This window comes from Cetorhinus maximus, chromosome 11 (genome assembly GCF_964194155.1).
Source record: "Cetorhinus maximus chromosome 11, sCetMax3.hap1.1, whole genome shotgun sequence".
Classification (NCBI taxonomy): domain Eukaryota; kingdom Metazoa; phylum Chordata; class Chondrichthyes; order Lamniformes; family Cetorhinidae; genus Cetorhinus; species Cetorhinus maximus.
In genome coordinates, this window is record NC_135889.1 from 28,352,492 (window position 1) to 28,365,805 (window position 13,314).

The 13,314-nt window shown below is 42.6% G+C and overlaps 1 protein-coding gene across 9 annotated transcripts in view; it reads right to left on the bottom strand.

The window, feature by feature from the left end:
- The window catches only part of LOC144686458 (collagen alpha-3(VI) chain-like), a 243,199-nt gene that overhangs the window by 101,620 nt on the left and 128,265 nt on the right, over positions 1 to 13,314 (bottom strand). For 8 of the 9 annotated variants that reach the window (XM_078551700.1, XM_078551703.1, XM_078551702.1 and 5 more), the window contains 2 exons: positions 9,599 to 10,183; positions 6,418 to 7,038 (listed from right to left, as the gene is read on the bottom strand). In XM_078551700.1, the coding sequence (XP_078407826.1) occupies positions 6,418 to 7,038; positions 9,599 to 10,183 (1,206 nt within the window). The remainder of the gene's footprint in view (positions 1 to 6,417; positions 7,039 to 9,598; positions 10,184 to 13,314) is intronic. The other variant, XM_078551704.1, reaches the window with a different exon arrangement.

The following is a 13,314-nucleotide window of genomic DNA, read 5'->3' on the forward strand; positions in this document are numbered from 1 at the left end:
TTCCCACTTCTCACTTTAGATTCACAAACATGTTTCCAGGGATAAAGAACTGTGGCTATGAGAATAGATTAGAGAGATTGGGGCTGTTTTCCTTGGAAAAAGGAAGGCTGAGAGGAGACTTGATAGAGGCATTCAAGATTCTGAGGGTTATGGAGAGGGTAAGTAGTGAGAAATTGTTCCCACTCAAGAGAACATCAAGAACTAGAGGGCACAGTTTCAAAATAATTGGCAAAGGGAGTAAAGTGATGTGTGGAAAATTGTTTTCACCCAGAAGGGGTTGGAGCCTGGAATGAACTTCCTGAGAAGATAATGGAGGTTTGATTGAGGTATTCCTCCCCCAGTATCATCATCCTGGGGGTTACCATCAGAAACTGAACTGGAACAGCCATATAAATACTGTGGCTACCGGAGCAGGACAGAGGCTGGGAATTCTGCAGGGAGTAACTCACCTCCAGACATTCCTAAGCCTGTCCACATAAGTCGGGAGTGTGATAGAATGCTCTCCACTTGCCTGGATGAGTGCAGATCCAACAAAACTCAAGATGCTTGACATCATCCAGGACAAAACAGCCCGCTTGATTGAAACCCCATCCACCACCATCAACATCCACTCACTCCACCACAGATGCTCACTGGCTGCAGTATGTACCATCTACAAGATGCACTGCAGCAACTCGCCAAGTCTCCTTTGACAGCACCTTTCAAACCTGCAACCTCTACCACTTAGAAGGACTAGGGCAGCAGATGCATGGGAACACACCCCCTGCAAGTTCCCCTTCAAGCCACATACCATCTGACTTAGAAATATATCGCTGTTCCTTCACTGTCACTGGGTTAAAATCCTGGAATTCCCTCCCTAACAGCAGTGTGGGCGTACCGACACCACATGGACTGCAGCACTTCAACAAGGTGGCATATCACCACCTTCTCCAGGGCAATTAGGGATGGGCAATAAATGCTGGCCTACCCAGCGATGCCCACATCCCATGAAAGTATAAAAAAATTAGAACAAGGCTATGGGCCAAGTGCTGGTAAATGGGATTAGATAAATAGGTCACGTGTTTCTCACGTGTTGGTGCAGACTCGATGGGCCGAAGGGCCTCTTCTGCACTGTGTGATTCTGTGAACAGGTGACAAAATGGCTGGTCGAGGAGGTGGGTTTTAAGGAACTTCTTAAAGGAAGGAATTCGTAGCTTCAGTCCTATACAACTGAAGGCATGGCTACTAATGGAGAGGTGAAGGAAATTGGTATGTTCAAGAGGCTGGAATTGGAGCAAGGCAGACATGTGGAGTTATAGGGATGGAGGAGATTACAGAGAAGTGGAAGGGCTGAGGTCATGCAGGGATTTGAAATCAAGGATGAGAATTTTAATTTTGATGCTTTATTGGTTCAGGAGCCAAAATAGGTCGGTTAGCTTAAGAGTGATGAGTGATTGGGAAGTGGAGAGAGTCAGGATGCAAGCCACAGAGTTTTAGATGAGCTGAAGTTCATGAAGGATGAAAGATGGGGATTTGGCCAAGAGAGCATTTAAATAGTCGAATCTGGAGGTTTCAAAAGTATGGCACCTTTTTTGATACTGAGTCCCACTCCACTATCACCCCTGTCCTGAACAAACTTTGTTGGCTCCCCAACCTTCAGAACATCTCTTAAAATTTGTTCTTATTAACTAATGTTTAAGATATTCTTAAAATTGGATAGTAAATGACAAGGAGGGTGAAAGGACAAATGGAACCAAATGGAATTTAACGCAAGTTATTGACAGGAATTTATTAGAAGGTCAGAGGAAGAGAGAGTAGATCACTCAAATTGGCAGAATGTGACTAGTGATGTTCCCCAGAGATCAGTACTGGGGCTTCAACTTTTCACTATATTTACAAATTACATGAATAAAAGAATAGAGAGCTTTACATTCAAGTTTCTGATGAAACCAAGTTAGATGGTTAGTAATTAGTTTAGAGGGAAGCTAATAATTTAGAAGTGACATTGATGATTAGGTGAGTGGGCAAAACTGTGGCAGTTAGAATTCAATGTGAGGGCATCCACAGAATGATTTAAGGGTCTCTCTCTCTCTCTCTCTCTATAATGTAAATGATTAAAAAATAATGAAAAGTTAATGGAATGTTAGCTTTTACTTTAAGAAGACTGTAATACAGAGGGGTGGAAGTACAGCTGCAGAAAGCTCTGGTTAGACCACATCTGAAGTATTGCATTCAGCTCATAGAAGATGTATTGGCTATGGATAAGCTGCAGTTCAGAGTCATCAGAATCATATCAGGGCTAAAAGGATTATTGTGAAGGAAGACTACATGGACTCAAATTGTATTCCCTTGAGTATAGAAGATTAAGGGGTGATTTAATTTGAGGCTTTAAAATGATTAAAGGACTTGTAGGGGAGATAGAGAGAAACTATTTCCTCTGGTGTGGGAATCCAGAAGGGGAGATAATTTTAGATTAAAATTAAGAGTTAGGCTAATCAGAAGTGATGTCAAAAGCATTTCTTCTCACAAAGTATAAAGGAAACCTCAAGCCTTCTCCATCAAAAAGCTGTTGAGACTGTGGTCCACTGAAAATTTTAAAACTGAGTTTGATAGTTTTTGTTAAGCAAGGATATCAAGGGATATGTATCAAAGGTGGGAAAATTTAGATGGGGTGCAGATTGCAGATTGAGGTGCATGACGGAGCAGGCTCAAGGAACTGAATGGTCCACTCATTTTTCTAACGTCCATACATTTTCCTCATAGCTTTGTCTTCTCTATCTTTACAATGTCCTGCAGCTTTATGTTCTGGCACATACCTTCTGTTCTTCCAACTCTGCCCTCCTTTACATACTCCCCTCCTTCCAGTCTACCATCAGTGTCACAGCCATTAGCTGTCTTAGCCCTGTATCCTAATTCTTTCCATCTTTGTTTTCCACAGCTTTCAGCTAAGTCTTCAGAACCTTTGACCTTCTATTTGGCCAGTCCCCTAACTCTTCTCCCACCTTTGCTGATGTGCCTAGTTATTTTACACCTTGGAAGTGTTTAATAACATTTTATTACTGTAATTAACAATATTATTATTGATAATATTAGGTTAATATTAACTGCATGACCTGAGTGGGCCTGTGATTATAATAGCTAACCAGAGCTGAATAATGTGCTATATTTTCTGCTTGGGGTTTTATGTATATAGAGAAGGATAATTGCTGTTTTTTTTAAACAAACTCAGTTGATTGGTTTTCCTTTCATTTTCATCTCTTTAAAGTTCGCCTTTAACGTAGAAATCTTGATAACTTTTTCTTTGTCATGAAACAAGGGCAATGAAACCCTCATTGGTCTACAGTTTGTGTTTTTTTTGGGTCTACTATTCTGACCTAACTACCCAGCAAATTAAACCTTTTTGAATATATTAATGCTGGAGGTTAAAGAGATGTGAGAGAAATATCAACACCAACAATAACTTGCATTTGCGTAGTAAAATATCCCAAGATGTTTCACAGGAAGTTTACGAAACAAGATTTGTCCCAAACCCAGGTTGACATACTTGGACAGGTGACTCCAAAAGCTTGGTCAAAGAGGCAGATTTTAACAAGCTTCTTAAAGGAGGGGAGAGAAGTAGAAGGAGAGAGGTTTGGGGAGGGAATTCCAGAGTTCAGGGCCTAGACAGCTGAAGACATAGGCCCAGATTTTCGTCCCAGGGTCATGTGAGCAGAGTTGGTGGATTTACCAGCTTGACAAACTCGACCTTTGAAAATGCCCACTACAGGTTGGATTTTTGGGTCAGGCCAGGAGGTGGGGGGTGCGGGCTGAAATAGGAGTCTGGCAGGGTGACCCCAGAAAGAATGTGCCGGGTATGGAGGCAGGCTGCCTCAGTGCTCCGACAATGTTGAAATAAATTTTTAAAAAGAACAATAAAACAAATCCCACGAGCCCTCACACCTCACCCCCCCTCACCCCCACACACTCTCTATGCCCGATCCATGCCAACCCATGTTCACCATCTTCCCCGATGCAAACCCATGCCCCCATGCCAACCCATACTCCTCTATCCACCCTCCATGTCTCCTCATACCCCCTATGCCAACTCATGCTCCTCTACCCACTCCCATGGCCCCTCAAACTCCCAATGCCAACCCATGCCCCTTTACCCACTCCAATGGCTCCTCATTCCCCCATGCCAACTTAGTGCCAAATCATGCCCCCCACCTTTGCCCTTACCCTCCATGCCAAGTCATCTAGTATCCTCTAACACTTCCTTGATAACTTTGACAGTGTGACATTTTTTCAACAGTTCTTTGACAGCTGGATAGTTCCAACGCATTTGTGCATAAAAAGTGCACATTCATGTTCACTTTTAAAATCCCCAACTAGTGCCTTACCTCACTAAAAGGGGTCCCAGGACCATTTCCAAAGGGGTACCTGTCCAAAGGAGTACCCTGGTTATCCAAACTAACCCGCCAAGTTGAAACCTCTTCTTAATTGGTCTAATCTTCACACTCCGGGCTTCAGATTCCTTCCTACCAAAATCCCACTTCAGCGGAGGCAGTTGGTGACTGAAATGGCCAGCTGCCTCTGCAAATCGCCCATGTGTGAACCCCAGACTGATGCCTCCTCCACCCTCGCGAAGATGGGTAATGTCGAGTTTGGGGTGGGACTTAGAAATTTCAGCCATTTCCAGGATTTTTTGCCACGATTGAGTGCCTCTCTGTCAATAGTGGTGCAATGAAAATTAGGAATGTGCAAGGGCACATTCATTCAGGAATTGGAGCAGCACAGAGATCTTGAAAGCTTGTGGAGCTAGAGGAAGTTACAAGATAGGAAGGGGTAAGGCTGTGGAGGTACTTGGACAGATGGATGAGCATCTTAAAATTGATGTTGCTGGTTCAGCTGTCAATGTTAGTCAACAAGTATATGGGTGATGGGTGAATGGGGACTTAGTATGAGCTAGGATAAGGGCAATAGAGTTTTGGATGAATGGACTTGACAAATAATCTGTCTCTTAATTTACAAATTATATTGAATATTGTTGGGAAACAATAACGCCTAACAGAAGAAAAATATTACGGATTAAATGGAACAGATTCTAGGCTGCTATCATGCTGGTGGAAATGTGGTGCGGTAGAGTGGAATTCCACTCACTACTAACCCCCATCCCAGATCATGAAAATGGGATCCTTTAAGTAATAGACAGGCAACACACCTGCCATGACACTATCAGGGCAACCACTCTTTAAATATATCATAATCACGAAATAGTATACTCATGCTCAGAGACGGAAAGTCAGAGGCCGGGATTTTCCGTGCCTGCTGGCGTTGGGCGTGTTCAGTGGCCTGAGCGGACAATATGGCACAGAACCCTGCTCTTGTAGCCACAGTATTTATACGGCTAGTCCAGTTCACTTTCAATGGTCAATGGTGACCCACAGGATGTTGATAGTGGGGTATTTCAATGATGGTAATGCCATTGAATGTCATGGGGCATTGGCTAAATTCTCTCTTGTTGGAGATGGTCATTACCTGTCACTTGTGTGGCATAGATGTTACTTGCCACTTGTCAGCCCAAGCCTGGATATTGCTGCATTTGGACATGGACTGCTTCAGTATCTGGGGAGTTGCGAACATTGTGCAATCGTCAGCGAACATCCCCACTTCTGACTGTATGATGGAGGGAAGGTCACTTATGAAGCAGCTGAAGATGGTTGGGCCTAGGATGCTACCCTAAGGAACCCCTGCAGTGATGTCCTGGGACTGAGATGATTGACCTCCAACAACCACAACCAGCTTCCTTTGTGCTAGGTATGACTCCAGCCAGCGGAGAGTTTTTCCCCTGATTCCTACTGACTTCCGTTTTGCTAGGGCTGTTTGATGTCAAGGGCAGTCACTCTCACCTCACTTCCGGGAACATGCTGTGATGAAACTGTGAGTGAGTTATGAAGAACCAGCAGCAGGATTTACTTTTCCTATTGAATGGATGACACCAGCACATTCTTTTTAGTACATTTTTTTTCTAACCTGAATCATTGGCAACATTTGACTACTCCAAAAAATCAAGAAAATGTATTCTACAATATGGATTGATCATTCTGATGTTATGCAAAGATAACTGGCTTTTTCTTACATAGAATTGCATTGAGTCTATAGTATATAAACAGGACAGAAAAAAATTTCTGCACAGAGCCTCCTCTGACCCCCCTTCATCTAATCTTATCAACATATCCTACTGTTATTTTCTGTCCCGTCTGTTTATCTAGCCTCTCATCAAATGCATCGATGCTATTCGCTCACCTACTTCTTGTGATAGCTACTTCCACATTCTTATCACTTTATGGGTATTCTCTCATTTACAGTGGCACTTCCCACATAACTGTGATTCATAAAACTATTTCCACAACTACCAGTGCATTAATAATTGAACAAGATAGTAAACGATCCAGGTACCTTCAGCTTTAGTAACTGGTGGAACAATCGTTGTTGGCAAAGGTGTCATAACTGATGTTGAAAACAGTGCCAACACCTGATTCTGTACATCTGAAAGAGAGTGGAATTCCTTTACATTGAAGACCAAATTGGGGTCACTTGAAATTTCGTTTAACTGGGCCGGGTCTGCTTTCCTGGCTCCCACAGAAAAGGTCATTACAGCAGCCCGCTTCAGGGCATCTGCTGACGATTTGATATCATCTCTGGACCTTCCACCAGTGAGCAGCATCAATATCTGAGGAACACCTTCCTCTTTCCTACTTCCTGCAGATTTGGTAAAGTGGTTTTGAAGGACATAGTTCAGTGCTGCCCCAGTGTTAACTGTTCTGCCACCTTTCACTTTGAGCCCTCTCACATGAGACAGGAGATCAGCTTTTGTTGAATAGCTGTTTAGGTAGGATTCTGTTTTTACATCATCGCTGTACTGTGCCACAGCTACTTGAACTCTGTCACTTCCAATGTCCAAAGTCTCAATTAATCTTGCGATGAATTCACGGATATGAATAAAATTAACATTTCCAACATAAACTGATCCATCGATAAGGAAGACAATGTCTCTCCTGTTCACTTCTTGTGGTACAACTGGAAAAAAAATGAAAGAATTGTGGTCATTGAGATCATATGAAATCCCTAGATATTGTATAATAGCAACAAAATGTCTGTTCTCACTGGTGGACTGCACTGTGAGATTTTAATCAATTCTGCATCACATAGTCTGTTATGGATGCACTGTACATTTTTAAAGTTATTGTCCTTGAAGCTTACTTGTCATCAAACCAATTTTATGGAAGTCATTATGGCAATTTGTATATAAAGCTGCATCTATTAACACCGCAACACTAGGGGGAGCACATCCTGTACATCCCATTATTTCCCCACTCTTGCAAACACATCAGCAAAGCACAAATTCATTAAATTTCTTGCAATAAGGCAAGAGCACCTTTCAAGCAACCAAATCCCTCTTCTGATTCTAGAGTTCACCTCCAGAGCTCTCACTCAGACGGTAGTCTGGTTGGCCTTGGAGAGAACACAAACAATGTCAACTGCTACACAAGAGGCCATCAATGCTCAGTCACAATAGAGACACTGATAACAGAAACTGAACTGGACTAGCTGTATAAACATTGTGGCTACAAGGGCAGGTCAGAGGTGAGAAATTCTGCATTGAGTAACTCACCTCCTGACTCCCCAAAGCCTGTCCACCATCTACAAGGCACAAGCCAGGAGTGTGATGGAATACTCTTCATTTGCCTGGATGAGTGTAGCTCAAAAGGCTTAACACTATCGGGACAAAGAAGCCCACTTGATTGGCACCCCATATGCAAACATTCACTCCCTCTACCACTGCTGCACATTGGCAGCAGTGTGTGCCATGTACAAGATGCACTGCTGGAACTCACCAAGCCCCATTAGGCAGCATCTTCCAAACCATCTAGAAGGACAAGGGCATCAGACACATGGGGATACCACCACCACCTGGAAGTTCCCCTCCAAGCCACTCACTATCCTGACTTGGAAATATATTGCCGTTCCTTCACTGTCACTGGGTCAAAATCCTGGAACCCCTTCCCTCACAGCACTGTGGGTGTACCCACTAGATGGACTGCAGCGGTTCAAGAAGGCAGCTCACCACCACCTTCTCAAGAGCAATTAAGCATGGGCAATAAATGCTGGCCTAGCCATCCCATGGGTGAATAAAAAGGAAACATTCAGATTTAATTGTCATTGTTCCCTCTTGTTTTGTTGGACGTATGTGGCTTCTTCTAGCATCTTTTAGTTTAAACGTGCCATATGTTTCTTCATTGTATTAGTAGGCATATAGTAGTGTATTTATGGGCGTTATCAATCTCTTTCCAGTCTTGTGAAATTGATCTCCATGTACTGCTTTCCCCCATTTGTCATGACTTTTCAGAATAAGGTATCAGAGGCCTGCTGGGTCTCCCATTTCAGGGGCACGAACCTAACTGTTAAAGCAGTACAACTGCATGAGAATGGGATAAAAGCCGCTTAAATACCTAGCATATCATAGACCACAATTTTGTGGGTCTCCAATGCTCTAATTTTTTAGACGGTGAGTTATTTATGTTCATAAGCTTAGCCAAAGACAGGAGAATTGTGCTGCACTGTCAAATGTATTCCTCTGCATCCTCTAATTGCTGATGGAAACTGAATGATTTGTTTGACTAAGCATTCGAGCCAACACTTGATGAGTGTGTTCCAACACAGGAATTTGGTACATCAGTGGTAAATTGGGTGTTAGAACATTTTATCCACATTAAAATTCCGCACAACAGCAAACTGGTTTAATGCAAGTCAACTCACATGTCCTGCTGGGTGTGTTTGAGTTATTTAAAAGCTTGTTAAACTCAAATAAGAAATGATTGTATAAATATGTATCATGCAGCTGTTTTCCAGCCCACATCATGTTAATGATGCTTTTATTATGGTGCCGGAAAGGTAGGAGAGAGAAGTGTCAGATTTCAGCAGAAAGCAGAGGAGGAGACATTGTAAGGACTGGCTCTATTCTTTCAGTACACACAGCAGGTCTTTTTTTGCAGGAGGGAGAGCAATAGAAGGGGAAGATGGGGGACGATGACCCAGAGAGAAAGACAACCAAAGTGAGAGGAATTGGTTCCTCAATCACTGCTTCAACTTTAGATAGCATCTCTTGTTGAATGGTTTAATTGTGATTCTGGTAGTTCCTCAGCTTCAAAACAGAATCACGATTAGACACTAGTGGTTAGATCTTAAGAGAAAGGTACTGGTTGGTAATGTTGGGAAAAAAAGATTAAAAAGCGGTCAAACCAAGATCTGAAAGGCTACACCTCATCCCTATATTGTAAATGGCAGTGAATACACACTTTAGTGCATTCATTCTCATCAGACACATAAAAATTATTCCATATCAGGAGTGCAGTTAAGAACTTGCATAGTGTTTATTGTGTTAATGTGCTGACACTGGCAGTGGTTATGGAGTATGCCTTCAGAATGCAGTCATTGAAATAACTCGATAGTAAAATATACAGAATGTGCAACCTCAGTCTTGGTGAGGTCACTCTTACAACATCGAAAATGTTCTCTTATTTTCTCCTATTTGCCTCTGAGTAAATTAAACTAATCATAGTTTGCCAAACAATTTTACCTTCAGTAGGAGGAATTGGTTCTTCAATCACAAACTCTGCTCTAACTTTAGAGAGCAGTTCTTGTTGAATAGTTTGGAATTCCTGGAAATCTTTCAGCTTCAAAACAGAATCAGGATTAGACACTATCTGATGTAGCTCCGATGTGTCTGCACTCTTGGCCCCGATAGCAATGGGCACTATACCAGCCCGTTTCACTGCATCTGCTGCCTGTCCAACATCATCTCTGGATTTCCCAGCAGTGATAAGCACCAGGATTTGTGAAGCTCCAGCTTCGCCTCTGCCCCCTGCAGATGGAGTGAAGACATTCCTTGTGACATAGTCCAGTGCAGCACCAGTGTTGAGGGGTCTTCCTGTTTTCAGTCTCAGCTTTTTTATTGCATCCAAAACCTCATCTTTAGTTGAATGACTATTGAGACCAAATTCAAGTCTTGGATTCGAACTGTATTGTACCACAGCAACTTGATCTTTGACAGGTCCAATATCAAGCTCCTGGATTACTCTATTAAGAAACTCACGGACCTGAAGAAATGATCTCCCCATTCCAGAAGAGCCATCGATTAGGAAGACAATATCTCTTTTCATAGCTGAAGATATTTAAAATAAAATGAATATAAATAAATTAAAATGGAGGTGTATATTGAGGAAATATTAAGTGAATACTTTAAAACAATCTGCACATCACCTTCATTAGAATATAATGTTGTTCTATTGAGATCATGTAATTATATCTTAGAAACATCTGTTGCTGCGTATTTGTGGAATGATATTCCTTTGTTTGTTATTTTATAACAGATATTAATCCACTCATGATATATGGGTTCATGCCCATGTTAATACATTGAAGAGAGGTATATCCTATGAATGCATTAAAATTTCTTCTGCTAATATCCCCAATAGTAATTTCCAGGCTTATCAGTTTCGAAGAGTGGAAGGGAGTTAGGTGAGCAAATATGTAGACAGATTTCTGAATTCAAAAACAATAGGGCAGTAATCGTTGGTGACTTCAACTACTCTAATGTCAATTGGGATACTAAAGGTGTACGTTACGTACGTTAAGAGCAAGAGAATAACTAAGGATAAGGTAGGGCCTATCAGAGATGTATATAGTAACTTGTGGGTTAATGCAGAAGATGTGGGCAGGATTCTCAATGAGTACTCCCTCTCTGTCTTCACTAAGGAGAGGGATGGTGCAGACATTCTAGCTAAAGAGGAGTGTGAAATATTAGATACAATAAGCATAGTGTGAGAGGAAGTATTGAAGGGACTGGCATCCTTGAAAGTGGATAAATCACTAGGGCCGGATGGATTGAATCCCAGACTATTGAAGGAAGCAAGGGAGGAAATAGTGGATGTTCTGAGGATCATTTTCCAATCCTCACTAGATACAGGTGAGGTTCCAGAGGATTGGAGGTCTGTGAACGTTGTACCTCATTTAAAAAGGGTGCGAGGGATAGGCCAGAAAATTATAGGCCAGTCAGTCTGACTTCGGTGGTGGGAAAATTATTGGAAACAATTCTGACACACAGGATAAACTGTCACTTAGAAAGGCATGGGTTGATCAGAGATAGTCAGCATGGTTTTGTTAGGGGAAGATTGTGTCTTAGTAACTTAATAGAATTTTTTGAGGAAGTAACAAGGAGGATTGATGAGGATGGTGCACTAGATGTTGTCTACATGGATTCCAGTAAAGCATTTGACAAGGTCCCACTGGTCAGGAAAGTGAGATCTCGTGGGATACAGGGGAAGGTGGCAGGTTGGATCCAGAGTTGGCTTAGTGACAGGAAACAAAGGCTAATGGTCAATGTATGTTTGTGCAAATGGAAAACAGTTTCCAGTGGTGTTTCACAGGGCTCAGTGTTGGGGCCCTTGATGTTTGTTGTATATATTAATGATTCAGACTTAAATGTGAGAGGCATGTTTGGGAAATTTGCAGATGACACAAAAATTGGCCGTGCAGTTGACAGTGTAGAGGATAGCTGTCAACTCCAGAATGATATCAACGGCTTGGTTGAGTGGGCAGAGAAGTAACAAATGGAATTACATCCAGAAAAGTGTGAGGTAATGCATTTGGGGAGGGCAAACAAAGCAGGGGAATACTCAATAAACGGGAAGTTATTGAGAGAGGTTGAGGAAGTGAGTGACCTTGGAATGTATGTTCACAGGTTCTTGAAGGTGGCAGGACGGGTGGACAAGGTGGTCAAGAAAGCATATGGAATGGTTTCCTTTATTGGGCAAGGTATTGAATACAAAAGCCGGGATGTAATGATGGAACTGTATAAAATTCTGGTTAGGCCACAGCTAGAACTTTGTGTACAATTCTGGTCACCACCTTACAGGAAGGACATCATTGCTCTGGAGAGAGTGCAGAGGAGGTTTACAAGAATGTTGCCAGGACTTGAAAATTGCAGCTTTGAGGAGAGATTGGATAGGCTAGGGTTGTTTTCCTTAGAACAGAGGAGGCTAAGGGGTGACCTAATTGACGTGTACAAAATTATAAGGGGGCTAGATAGGGTAGACAGGAAAGATTTATTTCCCCTAGCTGAGGGGTCAGTTACCAGGGGACATAGATTTAAGGTGATTGAAAGAAGGATTAGAGGGAACATGAGAAAAATCTTTTTCATTCAGAGGGTGGTGGACATCTGGAATTCACTGCCTCATAAATTGGTGGTTGAGGCTGAAATCTTAACCCATTTAAAAGGTACCTGGCTCTGCATCTGAAGTGCTGTAACCTGCAAGGTTATGGACCAGGTGCTGGAAAGTGGAATTAAAATGAGCGGCTGGTTTCTTTTTTCTCTCTTTGGCTGGCGCAGATATGATGGGCTGAATAGCCTCTTTCTGCACCGTAAATTTTCTATGGCCTGAATCTTCTGGTCGGCGTGCGGAGCCGGGCCCCGCTTGCCGATGCTTAAAATGACGTGTGGTGATGTCAGGCGTGCGTCCCGATGTCATCGTGCGTCATTCAAATCTTCAGTTCGGCAGGCACGCACCGTAGTCGGCTGCGCTGCCCGCCGAACTGTCAAAGATCTATTAAAGCCACTTAAATATCAATTAAAAGGATGAACAGGGCTGCCCATTCAACCTTAAGATTGGTGGGCAGGCGAAGAGCCCCAGGCGGCCTTCGCATTTATCATGAAACCTCATTCATGAGCGGGATGAGGTTTCATGAAGGATTTATAAATCAGATAAATTTTTTAATTAAAATCCATTGACATGTCTCAGCTCATGTGACACTGTCACATGAGGGGACATGTTTGAAAATGTTTTTTTCTTTATTCAAATTTTTCATAATGAAATTAAACTCCCTGAGGCAGCTCCATGCCTCGGAGATTTCTGCACTCTTTCGCACACATGCGTGCTTCCAGGTGCGCATCACGCTGGGTGGGCCTTAATTGGCCCGCCCACGTGAAATGGCGGCGCGCAGCCAATCACGGGCAGCGATCAGCTGTGCACCTGCCCACACCCACTCCCGCTTAACCCCCCCGACGGGGAGAAAATTCTCCCCTACGGTTCTATGGCTCTAAGTGGATTCAGAGGAACTGAAGACACAATTTAATGTTATATGCAATTGTAGACACCTTGGCCTTACATTTCCATGAAGGTTGTCCTGATTTCCCAGCATAAGGTTGACTTAGTTCTTGGAGTTACTGAAGGATTGCCAGCATTGCTTGTAAAAGACAACTTTAACAAATTTAATATAGTTCTTGGAGTGTGTAAT